The sequence below is a fragment of the Protopterus annectens genome, chromosome 6.part0, assembly GCF_019279795.1.
Source record: "Protopterus annectens isolate FY-2018-M chromosome 6.part0, PAN1.0, whole genome shotgun sequence".
In the NCBI taxonomy this organism is placed as follows: Eukaryota; Metazoa; Chordata; order Ceratodontiformes; family Protopteridae; genus Protopterus; species Protopterus annectens.
This window is the reverse complement of record NC_056737.1, coordinates 301,586,105-301,606,940: the sequence shown is the minus strand read 5'-3', so window position 1 is coordinate 301,606,940 and position 20,836 is coordinate 301,586,105. Positions and strand designations below refer to the sequence as shown.

The 20,836-nt window shown below is 41.6% G+C and overlaps 1 protein-coding gene across 1 annotated transcript in view; it reads right to left on the bottom strand.

Annotated features, from left to right (window-relative positions):
• The window catches only part of LOC122804274 (serine palmitoyltransferase 2-like), a 410,002-nt gene extending 390,749 nt beyond the window's left edge, over positions 1-19,253 (bottom strand). The window contains exon 1 of the mRNA XM_044074052.1: positions 19,131-19,253. Within this exon, the coding sequence (XP_043929987.1) occupies positions 19,131-19,203 (73 nt within the window). The 5' untranslated portion in view covers positions 19,204-19,253. The remainder of the gene's footprint in view (positions 1-19,130) is intronic.
• Positions 19,254-20,836: the final 1,583 nt, after the last annotated feature.

Genomic DNA, 20,836 nt, shown 5'->3' with positions numbered 1-20,836 from the left:
CACACTGAGTCTGCGGGCTATGTGTCATTTGGGTTGTGTTGGGGGATGGATGTTGCTTGCATTTCTGCTTTGGAGGTCTCTGTTGCTTAGACAGATTATTACTGAGAGCCTCAGTGAATGTTTTTGTGTTACTATGTGTTGATTTTGGTGGTGTAGATTTAGTGAGACTATGTGACGAGTGTGGTGTGGTGCAAGTGTTTACCTTCTCCTCTTGACTGTCAAGTTCAGTCTTGATCGGAGAGAGCTTTACCTCCAGTTTGGTTAGATAAGTGCATCTCTCACAGGTTGTAGTGTTGGGTGGTAGGAGAAGAGGGTTGTCTGTGTACATGAGGCAATTTCTACAATGCCCCAAGATGCCCAGATTCATCAGATAGACAGGAGAGAACACTGGGAGCTGACCCATGGACATGCCTGAATAAAAAAGTATTTTCCTCTAGATAAGTGAGGAAAGTGAGTACAACAGCTGTTTTTCTCTAAGCAAGTGAGGAAGGTAAGTACCAAATCTGTTTTCCTCTAGGTAATGAGGAAGGTTGAGTGCTATAGTAATTAGTAGGTTATTTAGTGCTTACAAGTTCTGAACAAGTGCTGATCACGAATAAGCAAATTCAAGTGCTAAAACTAAGAATCTGTATCTGGACTAAACTAGTTACAGGAAAGGGGGAAAAAAGTGCAAATGTGGGCTTTTAAATCAGAAAGTTGAGAGAGATGGAAAAACTGCCCAAACGGCCAATAACTACAACTTCTGGGCCAGAAACACTCCTTATGTGGTAGACAGGTTACCTAGTGCTTACCACTCCCACTGATAAGCGAGAAGGCTTCCCTCCAACACAGAAAGCTTGGGGGGGGGGGCTCAGAAGCTTACATACAGTCCTGGATATAGCAAATCTGAATCTGGACTACACTAGTTACAGGAACGGTATTTTTTTTAATATATATACACAGAAAAGTAGCTAAGCAGCAGTAAAAACAATTCAAATGCAGTGCAAGTTAGCACACTTGAGTATGCAGCAATGTTAGACCAAACAGTTTAAAAAATGCAATTAAATTAAAAACGACTAAATACAAGGGCAAAAGGAGTCTATTAGGTAGAATGAGGTAAAGAGATGGGACTGGGGGGAGTATCCCAGATGAAATCTACAGTGGGGGCGGGCAACTGCAAAAGCTTCCAAATTGAAACAAGACTGGAATACATTATATTCCCATGGTAGTTTTTAGCCCTTATATTATGCATATGAATAAACAAAAGGCTGGCAGAACAAAGAAATTATGGAACATTTACTTGCTGCCCAGATTCATAGGTTTAAAATGGGGTGAATTTCCAGTTTCCCATCCATTCATTCAAATTAAGTTTGAACACAGTAAGAAGTACTTGGTTTCATGAAGAAAGGAAGCCGGTTCCATAGAAGTATTCTCTACAATACACACCTATGCCTCCAACATTTTCTAGTTATGTTGCAAAACAGATTGAGATCCATTGACTTGGTGTTCATACCACTACTGGACTTGGGGACTTGATGTGTAATAGGTCTGACAGGACTGGGCCTGCTGAGGCCATATGCATGAGGCAGAAGCAGGGTTGCCAGACATCCCTATTTGGGCGGGACTGTCCCAAGATCAGCAGCCTGATCCCGAGTCCCGCACTGCTGGTTTAAATCCCAGGCAGCCTCCGCTTTGTGTTTTTTTTTTTGATTGGCCCGTATACCGGCATACGGGCCAATCAAAAATCGCTTAACACGGAGCTTCTTGTGTTTAATGCGGAAGTTCCACATTAAACACAAGAAGCTCCATGTTTAGCGATTTTTGATTGGCCCATATGCTGGTCTACGGGCCAATCAAAACATCGCAAAACAGAGCTACTTCTGTTTTAATGCGGAACTGCGATGTTCCGCATTAAACAGAAGTAGCTCCGTGTTTAGCGATTTTTTGATTGGCCCATATACCGGTATACGGGCCAATCAAAAAATCGCAAAACAGAACTACTTCTGTTTAATGTGGAAATGTGATGTTTCGCATTAGACAGAAGTAGCTCTGTGTTTGTTTATTTTTGATTGGCCCGGGCCAATCAAATAAAAAAATAAACACAGAGCTACCTCTGTTTAATGCGGAACTCTGATGTTCCGCATTAAAGACATGGAAGACCTTTTTTTTTTTTTTATTTATTTTTTTCAGTCTTCAGTTACAGTGAATGACCTTTTTTTTTTTAAGTCTTCACTTTGTCCCTACCTGGCCATTCGGAAATCTGGCAACCCTGGGCAGAAGTCACCTCTTAGAAGCCTCTACAATATAGACTAGAGGAACAAGGATTTAAAACAGTTTACATAATTTTTGCAATTTAGGCCCTTGATCTTTTTTTAGTGATAAAGCACTGTGGTTGCTCCAGCTATGACAAGTGTTTGAACAGATACATACTGAATGAGGAATTATTTTTCAATGACCAGCATGATGAGAGCGAAGAGCAGTGGAATGATTGCATTTCTGGACCTGGGCATCATACCCTTTAGATATAATCTGTATGATGAAAACAGACTTTCTTATAATGCTGGATATGTGGTGATCAAAGGACAGTTGATTGTTGACAGTTTTCCAGATCCCAAATCAAATCAGCTTTCAGGGGTGTCTTGTCAATAAGTCATGCTTGTGAAAGAATACAAATATATATGCTTTCTTCGTATTTAGATTTAGTCCATGGTTTTGACACCAGCTGTTGGTTTGAGAAAGGCTCTTTTGGAGGATTCTGGTATCCTCTGGGCAGTTTAAGATAGCACCAAGTTTACAGTCAATACAAACGTTGTCAACCATAAACCCTCAATATTTGCTTTGACCTCTGGGATGTACAGTGCAATGAAAGTAATTGCCCCCTTCCTGATTTCTTATTTTCTTTGCATGTTTGTCACACACATATGTTTCAGATCATCAAACAAATTTAAATATTAGACAAAGATAACCCAAGTAAACACAAAATGCAGTTTTAAGTGATAATTTTATTTAATAACGAAAAAACTATCCAAACCTACATGGTCCTATGTAAAAAAGTAATTGTCCTGCTTGTTAAATCATGAGGTAACTGGTTAATCACATTTTTGGGAAAGCTGAGTTCAATTTCAAAAGCCACATCCAGGCCTGATTACTGCCAGACCTGTTGAATCACTTAAATAGAACCTGTCAGACAAAGTGAAGTAGGCCAAAAGATCCCAAAAGGAAAACATCATGCCGCGATCTATAGAAATTCAAGAACAGATGAGAAACAAGTAATTGACATCTATTAGTCTGGAAAAGGTTACAAAGCCATTTCTAAAGCTTTGGGACTCAACAAACCATAGCGAGAGCCATTATCCACAAATGGAGAAAACATGGAAGAGTGGTGAACCTTCCCAGGAGTGGTCAGTCTACAAAAATTACACCAAGAGCGCAGCGACGACTTATCCAAAAGGTCACAAAAGAACCCAGAACAACATCTAGAGAACTGCAAGCCTCATTTGCCTCATTTAAGGTCAGTGTTCATAACTCAACCATAAGAAAGAGACTAGGCAAAAATGGCATGCATGGCAGAGTCCCAAGGCGAAAACCACAGCTGACCAAAAAGAACATAAAGGCTTGTCTCTCTTTTGCCAAAAAAATCTTGATGATCTCCAAGTCTTTTGGGAAAATATTCTGTGGACTGACGAAACAAAAGTTGAACTTTTTGGGAGGTGTGCGTCCCATTAATCTGGCGTAAAAGTAACACAGTGTTTCAGAAAAAGATCATTATGCCAGTCAAACATGGTGGTGGTAGTGTGATGGTCTAGGGCTGCTTTGCTTCTTCTCGACCTGGATGCCTTCCTGTGATTGATGGAACCATGAATTCTGCTGTCTACCAAAAAATCCTGAAGGAGAATATCCAGCCATCAGTTTGTGACCTCAAGCTGAAGCGCACCTGGGTTCTGCAGCAGGACAATGATCCAAAACACACTAGCAAGTCCATCTCTGAATGGCTTAAAAAAACAAAATGAAGGTTTTGGAGTGGCCTAGCCAAAGTCTTGACTTGAATCCAACTGAGATGCTGTGGCATGACCTTAAAAAGGCGGTTCATGCTCAGAAACCCTCCAATATGGCTGAATTAAAACCATTCTGCAAAGAAGAGTGGGCCAAAACTCCTCAATAGCAGTGTGAAAAATTCATTGCCATTTATCGCAAATGCTTGATTGCAGTTGTTGCTGCTAAGGGTGGCACAACTAGTTATTAGGTTTAGGGGGCAATTACTTTTTCACATAGGGCCATGTAGGTTTGGATATTTTTTTTTCCCTTAATAAATAAAATCATCACTTAAAAACTGCATTTTGTGTTTACTTGGGTTATCTTTGTCGAAAATGTATATTTGTTTGATGATCTGAAACATTTAAGTTTGGCTTAAACTGTGAGCTTTGGCCAGCTAAGACCTGCATTCAATCAACCAAACGTATAAGTGAAAAAGTAAATCTTTATCTGCACTTTTTTCAAATAATACACAATTTAAATTAATTTGTTTGTGTTGCATTGAGCAATATCTAGCTGGAAGTTGTGACTCTGTTTTTTCAGTAGGTCCCCACCCACCTTCCCTGTTTTTGTTTTGGTGTTAATCTTGGTGTCTTTGAAACTGCCCGCCCCTCTTGTAAATTTGCACTTGGATACTCCTCCTGGGCCCATCTCATTTGCTCACTCAAAAAAAAAAAAAAAAAAAAAATTGTTCTTTTATCTCCTTTTACTGTATTTGTGTTCCTTCCTACTTTATTTTGCTTTTGCGTCATCTTAAAAGTAGTCAATTGTATTTATTACTGCTTGGTGTAACTCATTCTAAGCCTTTTAGTTTAAGTACTTGGGCTTCAGACCAGTTGTTTTACATCAAGAAGGTTTGTGGTCTGCACTGTAGTGGCAGAACAGGTAGCTTACATCCTTCTAAGTTGGGAACTGCTGACTGAGGGCTCAGTGTCTGTTATTCTAAAAGTGTATTAGTTTTGGTTTAAGCACTTGGGCTTCAGGCCAGTTATTTTACATTAAGAGGGTTCATGGTCTGCACTCTTGTGGGAGGAGAGGCTGGACTCTCCCCTTCTGAGCTGGGAAATTCTGGTTAAAGGCTTATAGTGCCTGCATATTTGAACTGCTTCTTACTGAAATTGGTACACCTTGTTTGCTGTAGCATAGACTAGATCCAGGCCTGCTGAATCTAGCTTTGTCTGTATAACTTGAGCACTAATCCAGGCATTCTTTAAAGTATTCAATTGTATTTATTACTGCTTGGTAGTAACTTGATTAAAGTGTAGCTATCATTCTAAGTCTTTTGGATTAAGCACTTGGCTTCAGACCAGTTGTTTTACATTAGGAAGGTTTGGGGCCTGCACTGTGGTGGCAGGACAGGTAGCTTACATCCTTCTAAGTTGGGAACTGCGGATTGTGGGCTCACTGTCCGTTATTCTAAAAGTGTATTAGTTCTGGTTTAAGCACTTGAGCTTCAGGCCAGTTATTTTACATTAAGAAGGTTCGTCATCTGCACTCTTGTGGGAGGAGAGGCTGGACTCTGCCCTTCTGAGCTGGGCATTTCTGGTTAAAGTCTTATAGTGCCTGCATATTTGAACTGTTTCCTACTGAAATTGGTACACCTTGTTTGCTGTAGCATAGACTAGATCCAGGCCTGCTGAATCTAGCTTTGTTTGTATGCTTGTTGTTTGTTTGCTTGTTATTTCCCTGAAAGACTAATTCCACCAAAACGTGGCTTTTTAGCACTTCTGTGGATCCCTAGTGATATCTGCATTGCTTACTGTACTTATTTCCTTGTTTCACTTCAAGTTACTGTTTGTCATTTTTGCATTTAAGTTACCTGTAACACAGTCGCAGGCTACACACTCAAGTGCGCTAGCCTCCTCTGTGTATTTAAAGTAATTTAAGCTCTGCATTTCTGTTTCTAAAAAAAATAAATAAATAAAAAAACACAAACAAATTCCTTGTTTTCCCACCTTTCTGAACTAGTCTAGTCTTCAGGCTTTGCTGAATCCAGGACTGAGGTAAAGGTTCCTGTGTTGCCCATATCATACTTGGAAAGTTAGGTGGCTTCCTTGTTCACTGTGAGAGAGGGAACTCTGAGCAGCCTATCTGTCCCTGTAGGAGTGGTCACAGCCCAGCAACTTGTAGCTCATTGGCCTTTTTTGGCTAATTTCTATCCTTTTTGATCTCCCTGGTATAAAAACCGCTTAGCACAGTTTTGCACTTGTATACAGCTCAGCAGGCTCCTTGTGGTGCCCTGCAGGGTCCTACAAGCGGCAGAGAGACAAAAGAGAGACTTTGGACTTTATTAAGTATTGTTTTTGCTTGTTGTTTCCTTGAAACGCTAATTCCACCTAAAATGCGGCTTTTCAGCACTTCTGTGGATCCCTAGTGATATCTGCATTGCTTACTGTACTTATTTCTTTGTTGCACTTGAAAAAAAGTTACTGTTTGTCGTTTTTGCATTTAAGTTACCGGTAACACAGTCGCAGGCTACACACTCAAGTGCGCTAGCCTCCTCTGTGTATTTAAAGTAATTTAAGCTCTGCATTTCTGTTTCTGGAAAAAAAAACACAAAAAAATTCCTTGTTTTCCCGCCTTTCTGAACTAGTCTAGTCCAGTTTTCAGGCTTTGCTGAATCCAGGACTGTGGTAAAGGTTCCTGTGTTGCCCATATCATACTTGGATAATTAGGTGGCTTCCTTGTTCACTGTGAGAGAGGGAACTCTGAGCAGCCTATCTGTCCCTGTAGGAGTGGTCCCAACCCAGCAACTTGCAGTTCATTGGCCATTTTGGGCTAATTTCTATCCTTTTTGATCTCCCTGGTATAAAAAATGCTTAGCACGGGTTTGCGCACTGCTCAGTGCTGTTTAGCTGCAGTTAAACTATTCCAGGCTCCACGAAGTCTGCACTTCAGTTTTTCCCTTGAAACTTGAAACACTTCAACCCAGCACTAGAAATAAGGCAATTTAAGACCAGCACTTACTAAAGCTCACTAAAACTAGCACTAGCTTACGGCTTGCATTTCAGCCCTATACTCAGAAAGTATAAGGCTCTTTACTCATCCAATCAGCAATACAGTCCCAACCATCTATTCAGGCATGTTCAAGGGACAGCTTCAGGTGTGCTCTCCAGTCCAGTTGGTGAATCTGGGCATCCTGCGGCAATGTTACAATTGCCTCATGTACACAGACAACCCTCTCCTCCTCCCAACCAACACAAACATATGTGAGAGATGCAGCTACACAGCCAAACTGGAGGCTAAGCTCTCTTAACCCACGACTGGATCACCCATTCTCAAGGAGAAGGGCAACACTAGCACCACATTACCAGACTCACATAGACCAGCTATAGCTGAACCAGAAAACAACTCTCAGAAACACGCAAAAACATACTCAGGGGCTCTAAATAAGAACCTGCTTAAACAACAGAGACCTCCTAGGCATACACCTAAGCAACCCCCCACCCCACAACAGAAACCAGGTAACACATACAACGTCAGTGTGCCAAGCAAAAACAGCCCCTAAGGCTAAATAACACATCTAACACACTAGTAATCGGTGATTCTATCATCAGGCACACAGATGTCCCACTCACTAGACTGAACAAGGAGGAGGTTACCGTAAGCTGCCTGTCAGGTGCCAGAATCCACCACATAACACATGCACTCAGGTCACTCCACGACAAGTACAAACATGACTCTGTCATTGTACATGTTGGCGTAAATGACCCGAGACGTACCTCCCTGGACTACATGAAAAGAGACATGGAGGAGCTCTCTGACTATGTAGCCCAGGCTGGTATGACTCTGACTAGCATCCTGCCCTCACCCAAACTGATGCCAGCATACGAAGAAAAAATTATCAGTTTCAACAAGTGGTTACACTACTGGTGTCATTCAAAGGGGATCCAGTACTTGTCAGCCTGGGACAACATGCTTGACAAGCCACTTTGCTTCACCAGAGATGGCTTGCACCTGTCGCCCCTGGGCTTTCGAATATTGGCCAAGACTCTTGCTGCCCCAATACTGCCTTTTTTAGGCAAGGCTCAAAAGACAAACCCGCCTCCATAAACAACAATAATAAACAAAAACTGAGAGTAATGCTGCTCAACGCCAGAAGTCTAAACCTCAAAATGCACGCACTCAAGGCTCTCCTCAGTATGGAAGAAATCGACGTATGTGCAGTGACAGAAACCTGGTTCAAGGCTCCAGAGAGCACCCCAGCACTACCAGGCTATAACTCCTACCATACCTTTTGGTCCCAAAACCATGACCAGAACACAAAAGGAGGGGGTGTGTCCATATTCATCAAGAACACCCACACCTCCAGGTTAGTAGCACAGCACGCAAAATCTGAGACCATCCAAGTGCAATTGACAGCAGGTAAATTGACTGTTCAATTTATAGCTTGCTACAGATCTCCCACCTTGTCTCAGGACCCTCACGCAGCATTCCTGAGAACATTAGAAAGTATGAAGATTCTACCCAACACCATGCTACTGGGTGACTTCACCTATCCAAACATTGACTGGGAAAACTACTCAAGCTGAAACGCCCTAGCCCAATGCTTCCTTTGGTTTATAAACTCAAACACCCTTCAACAGCTGGTCACCACTCCCACAAGAGGTGACAACATACTGAACCTGGTCATCACCAACATGGGGAACCTATGTTCCCCACACCTGAGGTACACTCGTCATTGGTAAGATCAGATCACAAACTAATCACACTGGACATCCACATCCCGACCCCCCCCCCCCCCCAGTCAAGGAAATCAAGGTAAAAAATTTCTCTAAAGCCAACTTCACACTCCTCAAGACAGAGGTGGGAAGTTTCAAAGCTCCCAATCAAATGGAAAATGATGACCCATCAGCAGAATCCTTTACAAGTGCATTCTATGAACACCTTCAAGAATGCATGGACTGAGCCATCCCAAGTAAAACCAAGACCAACTCCTCAAAAAAGAGGAAGCCAGTCTGGTGGACTCCGGCCATAAATAAACTTTACAACAGAAGGAAACTCCTGCAAGATAGAACAAAATTCCAAAATAATAAGGCATCTCTGATTAACATCAGTGAAAAACTGTGCTCCCTCATTAAATCATCCAAGGCCAACTTCGAAAGAAAAATAGCCAATGACTCTAAGGATAACCACAAGGCCTTCTTTAACTATGTCAAGAGTCTAAGGGCAAACTCTCAGATATGCTCCGAGCTAGTGCATAATGGCCATAAATACACTGAACCAACTGACATTGCCAACATCCTGGCTGACAAGTTCAGTGCAAACTTCACCCCCCCCTCCACCAAAGGGGCTAGCACCCATCCCAGAAGAATGTGGCGCTCCAGATATCTCAGACACACAAGTAAAGACAGCCCTTGCAAAGGCCAAAAACACAGTATCAATGGGACCAGATGCTATCCCAGGTTGTGTCTTACACAAGCTTCAAAATGAACTAACCCCCCCCCCCCCATCTCAAATAACTATTCAAACTCAACCTCTCTACAGGCTATGTACCCAAAGAATGGCGTACAGCAACAGTTGTACCACTCCACAAAGGTGGTGCCACAACTGACCCTGGGAACTATCGCCCTATAAAGCTTGACTAGCTTGGTCTGCAAAGCCAAGGAACGCATTATCATGGAGCTCATTAACAGGGACATTGGGAACCTCCAGACACTGGACCCAACCCAGTTCGGCTTTGTTAAAGGCAGATCTTGGCTCCTGAACTTGGTCGACTTCTTCGAAACAGTCACCAAGGCCATAGATGAAGGGAAGGTGGTCCACACAGCATATCTGGACCTCGCTAAGGCATTCGACACCATCCCACACTCAGGAATCACAGACAAACTCACCAGCTTAAATATCAACCCCCATGTCATGAGATGGGTTGCCAATTGGCTCTCAGACAGAACCCACACGGTAAGAGTGGCAGGCGCCATGTCTGACTCTAAACCAGTCACAAGCGGAGTCCCACAGGGCTCAGTCCTGGGACCCCTCCTGTTCGGTATATATTTCTCCGAAGTACAGGCAAAGGCGGATTGACTGTGGCTAACCAAGTTCGCAGATGACTGTAAATTGGGTGCAATAATTGACTCTCCAGCTGACACAGACATCCTGCAAAAGGGTCTCACAGAGACAAACACCCGGTGTCAAAGTCGTGGCCTCAAGCTAAATGCCAAAAAATGCATAGTAATCCCTTTTGGGAAAAACAAAGTACCTACAAACTACCACATAGATGGGAATCCACTAAGTACAGAAGAAGTAATTAGGGACCTGGGTACCCAAGTAGATAGCATGCTCTCCTTTGATAACCACATAGCCAAAACGGTCAAGAAATCCTTCTATGTGGCACACCTGATCACAAAGGGTTTCTCATCCAGATCCAAGGAGGTGATTGTGCCCCTTTACTCCTCACTCATTAGGCCCATAATAGAGTACAATGCCCCATTTGGGATGTACCTCACTAGACAACTGCAACAACTAGAAAGACCACAGAAGTACCTCACTAAGAGGATTAAGGGCCTTAAACAATTGCCCTATGAAGCACGACTAAAAAAGCTCCAGCTCTTCTCAGTCGCTTACTGTCTGCTCAGAGGTGACCTGTGCCTGACCTATAGGGCCATGTCAAACCCTGAACGGACATGCTTCACCTCAAAAAAATGAGATCCTTCAGAACCACTCGTTCTAGCGACTTGAACCTATGTACAACAATAAACAGGACATGCTGGAGGGATAGATTCCTGTCCCTGCGACTCCCCTCACTCTGGAATAGAATCCCAATCCATATTCGACAGAGCTCTTCTCTGACCCTCTTCAAGAGAAATCTTGATGAGTGGATGGGAAATCGTAAGTTCTACCCTGGGATCACTTCAGGAGCCCTGTTGACAGAGGCCCAGGTTACTAATCCAATGGGGAGGCGAAAGCCATCACTCTGTGGCTAGGCTTATAAATTCCCATGGGCAGACAGCCTAGTACTTACCTATGAACAAACATGCAAAAAAATAAGAAATCAGGAAGGGGGCAAATACTTTTCCATTGCACTGTAAATGCCAAAGACTAGTGACTCAAGGCTTGAACCCTGTGGTACTCCACTAGTGACAGGTGTTTTGGATGAGGTAGAGCTGCACTAAGGTTATTATCACCCTTTCCGGCTTTTGGGTATTTGCCTGTGATTTATCTGAGTGTTTAACATTCCAGCTATTTTTCCCTCTCTTCCTTTCAAACTTCTTCTCTGGAAGCTGTCTAATCCCAGTTAATTTAACCACTGCTTGTATCTTAACCTGGCTTTTTATTTCCCTCTCAATCAGATTTTTCACGTCCTCTTTTTCTAGATCTGATGTTCTTAGGCTTTTTGAGAATCTTTCCCACTCTTCCATCATGCTCCCTCTGCTTTTTTCATGGCATACACCTCCTTATACTCTCTTACAACATCAATATTTTCCCTGGCTTCTTTTTTATTTCTCCTGTTTCCATATACCTAATTTTCACTGTCTCTCTTCCTACCTTTTGCTGTCTTAATAATAATCTGTTTTTTGGGTGTATATTCAGAATAACATTCTTTCAGTGCCACTAGCCTTTTCTTGTGGGCTTATTAATTTTTCCACCATCTCCTGATGAAATTGTTTTTGTTTCTCTTTCTCATCCTGTCTTAAACATCCCACTTCTCCTGTAGTTTCTTTAGAGTATTTAGTTTGTCCCCATATATGGTCACATTATTTCACCACTGTTTTTCTTCCCATTTTGCTCTTTTACTTTTGATTTCCTGATTGCACACTTCCCAGCATTTCTTCGCCTCACACCTACTTCTTGCCCATCTTGCATGCAATCATGCACTACCTCACTATTTCCTTAATCTTCTCATACTTTAGTTTATATGTGGGAAATTGCCAGTGCCTATTAAAAAATTACTGCCCTAATTCTTCTACGCTGAATCAAGATGGCAGCATGATCCAATAAAAGTCTCGGATGCACCAGGAATCCTTTTAACTGCTATTCGTATCTTAGATAAGTAAACTAAGTCTAAGCTATCCCACAGTCATGTCTTTCTGAAAAAAATAAGTGCAGTTACCTGTACTGCCATTATCTAGTGCTGTAACTTTAAGTCCAAACATCCTCATGTAGTATCCCACATATCCTTGACCCTTGATACTATGTTCCAGTCCTCTGCCATAAACAACAGCCCCTGATAAAAGTTAATTATGCTGCTTATTACTGTCTTTATCTCTGGTAATTTTGTTGCTGGTGGAAGATGAAGGTTTGCTAGAGTAATCCTCGTTCCCTTCCAATACTCTCTTGCTACTCCCTTTTCGGTCCTTAACACTTACCTCCAACAGTATGGGTGCACCCCACTCTCAACTAATAATGTCACTCACCTTTTTCTTGTTCCATCATATTCAGCTGCAAAACCCTCTCTAAATCTGTTTTTTCATGACTATATTATGTTCTTCTTTTGTTAGGATTTCCTGCAACAACTAATTGGGGTTTTACGTTTCTTATACAAGTTAAAACCTTTCCTATGTGTTGTGAATCCCCAAGCCCGGTCACATTTCATGAGAACACAATCATGCTTGTTATACTGCACACTACTGTCCCCCCTCACACCTTCCAAAGGTTCTTTCCATGCTCACAGCAATGTCATCACTAAAAAGCATTATGGATATTCCAACGATTAGCAGCCCAAAACCAACAAAATTAATCATGTGTAAAAAGAAAAAAAAAAGTTATGACAAGTTTATAACACTTTAACAAAACATAAAACTTGTGTATAATCCGTTCAGTTAAGCATCAGTGTCTGTGAATGCATGCTCTGCTGTGACATGTCATTCCACATGTTAATTGGTTCCTGCTCCCTTATGGTGTGCCATACCCTCCACCCTACTCCCACAAAAGTTCCCAGTCTTTGTGGCATCATTTTTGCCCCAGTACAACCGTTTTGGCTCCTCTTCCGTTACCTTCAAGATCACCCTGGGGGTTAAGAGGGAATGGAAGTAATGCACAGAGAAAAAGAACAGCCCAGTTCAAGGAGAAGGTGTCCACTCCTCAAGCTTCCTTGTGAGATGCTGTAGTGAAGAATGCTCTCAGCCATCTGTTACCTGGAGAAGCCCATGTGCTGATTAGCTGCAACAAAATGCTCCTGTCCAACAACTACGCATGGTGTGCACCTCTGACCTGCTTCAAAGGTCTACCAAAATATTCAGTTGAAATGGAATACAAGATGCCCAGAGTTTCATGCCTGCCTATAAAGCTCTCTACACTTTTATTACCAGCCTGTATATAAGATGTAAGAGTGCATACTTCCTTACTTATGTACCATACAACTGCAGTCTGTGATATGATGCAGAACTCCCCAGCTTTCATCCAGATTTTAAGGTGGTTATAGCCAAGATAACTGCCATTATCTCCTTCACATTCACATTTATGTTTCCATCACATGCTGCTGCCTCATTTGCCATGGATTTTGAGGTCTACTGAGTAGGTTCCACAAGCTAACTTTCAGGCATCACAGGTCAATATCTGACTGTGGGGTGGCTGCAGGAAGGGTATCCCTTGATTTAAGCTGGACCTGACTGACCCACTGAACAGTCTATCTGCCACATGGGAGATGAGTCATGTGGTCTTGTGGTTCTGTGCTGGCATCAAGCCCCCTAAGAAGCCACTGAAGTTTCCTCATGTACAATCTTGCCAGACGAGCCATAAGAATGCTGGATGATATGTACCCCAGGACCTTCTGTGGTGGAAGCCTCAGGTGTAAGGAAGGCTGTAAAAATTATTTGTATGATGAACATCATGGCTACTATGACCAGGATATCGAAGAAGACGAACAGGTATCACTGGGAACTACGGGACTACCATACTGTCAAAGTTATGTTCTAGCATGAAATACTCTATAAGGAAGCAATGTCAGAGGGAAGGAACATTGTCACCTGAAGAAGGAACTGTTTTGGGAAACTGTAACAGGGTCCACAACATATAAAGCGCATGTGTATTGGGGGACAGGGCAACATATGAGGAAATATACAGAACTTAACTACAGGAGGACTTGTGAGACTGAGAGGTATGCACTGAGGGATGTTATTCTGCAAGTGCTATATGGCAAGAGATGATGGGGAAGTCATCAGGGAAAAAGGCACTGAAAAATGAAGGAAATCTGGAATTAACAGTATCAAATAGCTTGGTAAATGCTGAAAGGGGAAGTTAAGTTAAAGTCTTTTAAAAGATTGATGGAAACTAATACGGTTACTGTAGAAGAATAGTTGAATTGCGTCTGAATGACAGACACACAGCAACAAAATACAAACAGCAGCAGTGGCTGGAACAAGTGTGTGAGAACCCAAGAGGAAAATGGAGAGGTTATTTATAGATATGTCCTAAAGTATTGCAAACTAAGTGGTCCATGGGAATGGGAAAATCATGACCAAGCAAAATAGATGAAAAAGCATTTTGACAACGTGTAAGGGACTAAGCAGCAGCATAGTATAGTATCAGATGCCAACAGATGTAGATTTTGAAGCTGTGCCACAGAGCTGGGCCTATGAAGCTCTACTTTCCCTAGTTGGATAAAGAAGCTTAACTTGCATCTCTGGAGATGCTTAGTCTGCAATGAAAGCATTAGGATGGGACAGGAAAAGATGTGGAAAAAGCAGTTTACTTCTGAAAAAAAAAATGAATCCAGCATATGTTTCCTGAATTCATACTCCAACTAGGTAACAGTTACTGACTAGATATAGAAGTACTTCTACAAACTTATTTAACTGGGCTACCCCCCAACATACTGATCTCAGTCTCATGTTTTCACCCTACCACATACTTATTCTCCATAAACAGCAAGACTTTTTAGAATTCTCTACACACTGTTTTGCTCATACACTTTGAAAACATTAACTATGGACTGGCAGAGGTGTGGGCCTGGAGCATACACTCTTGTATATCCTTTTAATCAAAGAAGGGTATTGACAATACTACAACATGGTACATGACTGACAAAAATATGCAGGGTATAGTCTTGCATGTCCTTTATGCTCCCCTGCCTGAGTATGTTTGGGCAAACTCTTGGCTACTACATCCTGCCCTGTACCTATTTTCTTCCTCCCTCAGTCATGCACCAACAACATGAAGAACGTTATTTGTCCAAATAAAAGAAACTTTCACTCTTCTCTGAAGAGTATCCTCCCAAGCACCACAGGTCCAAAAGGCAGGTTATAGAATGGTCTAGAACTGATCAGATTTCCAGGATGACACTAAGCTGATAATTAACACACTAACTTAGGCAAGCCCTCTTTCCATCCAACCTTTTATAGGTGTGTAAAAATGCAATACACCCCCCATACTTTCAAGGGAGAAGACTACATGCAGATGTTAAACAAAGGCCTTGCTATTCCAGTTGACATCTACTTTTAAGACCTTCTACTCTGTTTACTGTTGGATCTCTCACAAATGACAAAAAATCAAAATGCTGCAAAGTGTGTGAAATAACTGCACAACTATGTACTTTGTGACATACTAAAGCCTTACCTTATTAACACTGACATTTTCTTACGTTGTCTTATCTCTTTTCTACACCAGGCTGAAGGTGACACAAGTACTTAAATTTATTGACTTGTGTACTTATGCACAACTGTTGATATTTAGTTAGCATGCATCCAGAAAAGGAATGTTACAGGAAACAAAACCTAAGCAATCCAGTTTTCACCTATTTTAAAGTGTCAAGCTCCACCACTAAAGGCACTCCTCTAAAAAAGATTGGCAGACTACTTTTCTTAACGTATAGTTATCCCTAGAGACTGGCCACATGTACACCTCCAGGGATGCTACTAAAAGTCCTTTGATAAGGCCACCAGGACACAGATAGACGGCTGAGGAAATGCAAGAAGTTACCACTTCAACATGTCTTTAGCTATAATGGCCAATACTCTCATAAATACTTCGGGTACAGGGAAAAAAAATAGCAGCACTTTATACAGAAGGTGGTGCCATATACAATGAATGAAAGTAATATCTTGTGCAGGTCCAGAAATTATATTCCAAAAGGCATTCATTATGTCCAAGGACAAAATGCAGGCATGTAACAAAAAGTGCATGATCTCCTAGGCAGCCACCATCTGGAACTTAACATACCAAATGTATTTACTGAAGCCACTAATTAATTAGTCTGCGGTCCTCTTAAGAACCAAAAAAACTGGAGTGCAATCTTAGACCACCTTCCAAAGGAGACCAGCTTCTGTGGGTACCCTGAGGAGTACAGCCCAAGCCTGACCTAGGAGCTCTACAAAGATGTCTCAGTATCTGACAGGAAACTTTTTCTGGGAAAAAGGCCTCTGTCATGCCCACTTCTGGGCAGGAACTATCATTCACTTGTGAGACTTGGCTAACACTGCTAGGGATAGTGTGTTTTTAACATCATCTGAAAGATCACTTGGAGGTCTTTACTGATGCAAGACAACAGCTTCTTTTTGGTGTGGGATATTTATATTGGCCAGGAAAAAAAGAGAAATGGAGGTGAAGGAAAACTACAAAGATGCAATGGTTCTCTACAATGATGATTGCATCTTCGAGACATAATGCACAGAGACATATGGAAGCTTGCCAAATATTACATCTACACCTTAAATGACATCTACCCAGAAAGGAAATCCAGAGTTCCACTTGAAGGGAAGACAGCCTCAGTTAGGCCATCCAGTGCAAGCACATACCTGACTGCTGCTGCTGTTGCTGTCTTAGCCAGTGATGGTTCTGTCAGAATTACTATGCGACACATGGCAGCCCACTGTGGGAGTTACAAACTGTCCTGATCACGTCATCCTTGCACACACACTAGGATAAGGAGAAATGCTCTTCCAGCACTTTATAAAATAGAGAAAAACAGAATATGAAGAGGAGAAATAAATAGAAGATTGGAACTTGTGTGGTAGCAAGGTGGCAAAGGGCTGCAAGTCCTATATTTGGCCAATGAGAACAAACCACAGTCCAATCAAGGATGCTTGGTCAAGATCTCATTCCATTCAACTACAGACTTAGAGAAGGCATCACTATCTTGCAAGCTGCAAGAGCATAGTCAGAGTACTTCCAAGCAGCATATATGGAAAAGAAAAGGTTCATTCTCCTCTTTACCCAAATACTCATTAAGGTATTTGTGTGTGAGTGTGTGTGTGTGTGTGAGTGTGTGTGTGTGTGTGTGTGTGTGTGTGTGTGTGTGAGGGGGAGTGGACAAAGGCCAGCTCAAAGATGACTTCTTCAGCCTCAACTTTCTCTAAGGAAATCATCCAGGGGAGCTGTTTGGGAAGGACGGAAGGAAGACACAGGAGTCTTCTGCTTCCTCACAAGAAGAAGGGGAGAAAGGTGTCAACAGCCCTACCAGCTCCATAAGGGATATGCTCAGTATAGATAACAAATCAGGTACAGCATGCCACCAGAAAAGGAGTGCATCATGCAACAGGATACCAATAATAAAGGATGTGCTTGCCAATGGTGACGGGGGACTTCAGCAGCCTATACTAATTATGATGCTGACATCAGATCATGTAACCTGTACCTGCACCTGCGCAGACACATCATCAGGCTTTCAACAACTGTCTAAAGCCTATGCTCCAAACCACAGGTTCTGGTGTGAGATGATCCAATGAACTATACTCATCCTGAGCCATCAAAGTCCTGCTGGAGCTAGATGGGAGGGCTTGGCAAGAGAACCCTTGATTCTGGCAGCAACCTCTGAGATAAAGTCAGACGACTCAGCGACTACTCCTAAACACCAAGCTGGTCTCTAGCAAGCTATGGCTGTCAAATGGGAGATGAGCATTTCCCACACCACAAGGCACAGCTCCCAAGGTGGAAGACACGTGTACATACAGTCACCTAAATCTGCCAAAATGGAAAAGATGTAGAAGTTGAGTCTTTGGTAATCCTGGACACATGGGTCCACACAGCACCTTTCACAACACTCTTCTCTCCTTTAGGTATGACTACATTTCAGTTTGCTGTTGTTTTGCAGGAGTCCCAGCAGAGACATTAGGGTGCATGCAAGGACACCTTGCCAAATACTTATTCTGAGTACTTTCAAACCCTCATCACTCTTTGGCTAGAAAGCTTGGCCAAGGGTTCTTCGTCTATGTCTAAAGGTGGCTGAGTTATGGCAAAGATTTATTTACACTCCTATTCCTTACAGAAGAAATAATCCCAGTGCATATCTTGATATTATTATCTGGTAAACACACAATGCTTTGAGCACTCTGAAAGCTGTCACATTAGGCTTTGAATGTAGGAAATTTTCCATGCCACAAGTCAGGCTTGATATCTGAAATCTGTGCAAACAAATGTCAAGCTCAAGGTGTGACAAAATGAGCCACACTGTGAAGACATAATGTGAACCAAATGCCCTATTAAGTACAAGTGCTTCAGAGAAAACAATGCCAAACAGGATGAATCCATTACATCTTATCAAGGAAGGTCCTTGTATTTACTACATTTAATGCCACACTCTAATAGCATACTTCCCACAAAATGTTTTTTCGTGCTTCTGTGGAAGCAAAGTCCCAGGGTGCAGACTGACACCAGTTACGTTGTCCTACACCCAATCTCCTTTTCAATGGTCCATAATATCTCTCATAGTATTACTGGGGGACAGTTCTCAGAACTGTGAAAAAGATAATTTGCTCCAAATAACACAAATCAGCTACTTTAATGGTATATTGTGGTTATGACACAAAATACTAAATAAATATGTACTTCTTTTTCTGCAGGACAGGCAAGTTTGTAACACTCTTATTTAAACTCTGTACACATTTGTGGTTAATGGGACTTCCTTGCATAAATTATACTCATTAGTTTGAGTCTGGCAGATACATTATAGAATAAATGTATCTATTTTCCATATGTCACTGCCAGCTGATGCAGGCAGCTTATTTAAAAACAAGACTGCCAATGACAGAATAAGGTTGGCAGATATATTACAAAGAAAATGTATGCATGTATGTCACGGTTTACTAGGTAATGCAGCAATTAATTCAGTCTAGACTTCAAACAAATTTTTGAAATCCTCCCATTTTCAGCCACCTGTTGCAAACTTAAGGCATAGTGAACCGATAAGTTAACCAATGCTTCCTATATCTGGCCACTGGACAAAAATAAATTTTGAGTCACCTTACCAATAGTTGTTCCATCTTCTCCCATAATACACTTCATAGCAGATATGATCTGCTGTTCCACAGGTACTGACATGGCGGTAGCATAAACTGCACTGTGAGAATGTGTACGAAGGTAGTTGATAAGTTCCTAGAAGGCAAAAAAAAATAAAAAAAATCACACCATTTGCCTTTCTAATTAGTTAACAAAATTAAAAACTTCTTACAAGAATTCTACTTTACAGGAAAAGGAATTGTCTCTACACAGGAATGTTCACATTCCAGGATGTCTTAGATCTGAGCTACTTCTGTTAAAACACTGCATGAAATTAATCAGATAGCAGTTTAAATAGACATTCATCCACCCACAACCCCCTTTTCCCCATTTCTGTACATGGGGTCAGGGTGCCACTTCAACAGTGACAATCACCTAGAGCCAAGGTTGACAACGCCAGGTGGCTAGCCCTGCCACAGTAATTCAACAACACCACACATCTGCATGTGCACACACATGTATGGACAATTTAGCACTGAAATAAATATAATGAATACTAAATTACACACACTAAATCAAATGTGAAAGAAGGGAGACACCTGCTGGCCAAATGAAGGGATTCAAACAAGCTGCTCAAAACAAAACTTTATATTCACCTTTGGTAACTGGGTAAATTCAGTGACCAGTCAGGGGACACTTTTCATGCATGACCCAAGCCATGAAGGCATAAAAACAAAACAGTACATACATCATATGTACACAAATCAAAAACAATAATACGTGATATTTATAAAACATATATCATTTAAAAACAATATTATGCTGCAATATGCACAACACAATACAATGTCATGACAGTCTTATGGAAATAATGGAGATTATAGTAAGTCATATGCAAGCAGTAGAAACTGAAGTATAACTGATACCCTCTGAGCAGCTTCTCTCTCTCTCTTTCACACACACAAAATATAGAACCCTGTTTAGCTAATCTTCTACATTAAAGACAAAGATAACATGCACTAAACAAAATCTTTGTTCCTTTTAATTCATTTGTCTTTTATTACCATCTTCGCTACCATAGGTCATAAAGTGTCTGCAACGACAGTTACTTTCATGATGCCAATCAATGATGCTGCAGACAATTACTAAATGTTCCCCCCATAAAGGAATAACCTGTAAAAGTGCCTAAACTCAACAGGTCTCTAAAACTGAACGAAACAGAAATGTGAGTTGTCCACATATCAACTGTTCTTAAATACAGCTGTGAACATATCCTTGAAACATGTATTACCTGAAGGGCCCCCCCCCTCAAAAAAAGGGATGCCCTTGTTCTACATTAGGAAAAACCTTACTAGCCTTCTAGTAAAGAACAATGAAGTTAGCAGGACAGGGTCCGACTTAAATGCAAACCCAGCCTATAATTATTAAAGGAAACAAAAAGTTCAAAAACTACCTGTACAACAAAATGAGGATCCTTTTGGAATAGACCAATGCTTACGAAGCCGAGGTACTATAACTGGCACTAAGAATCAGCTGGGCTGGGCAGCTGCCCACAAACAAATAAGAGATTTACAAGACAAAAAAAACCCAGATATCTACCCATCACATACGTGGTTCAGAGAAGATGCCTTCTACAGTGGGTAACTAGGGTTGCCACCTATCCATTTTCTTTTCTGGACTATCTGGAAATCAAACTGATTGTCCAGTAGTCCGGAAAACACTGTACAAACTCTGG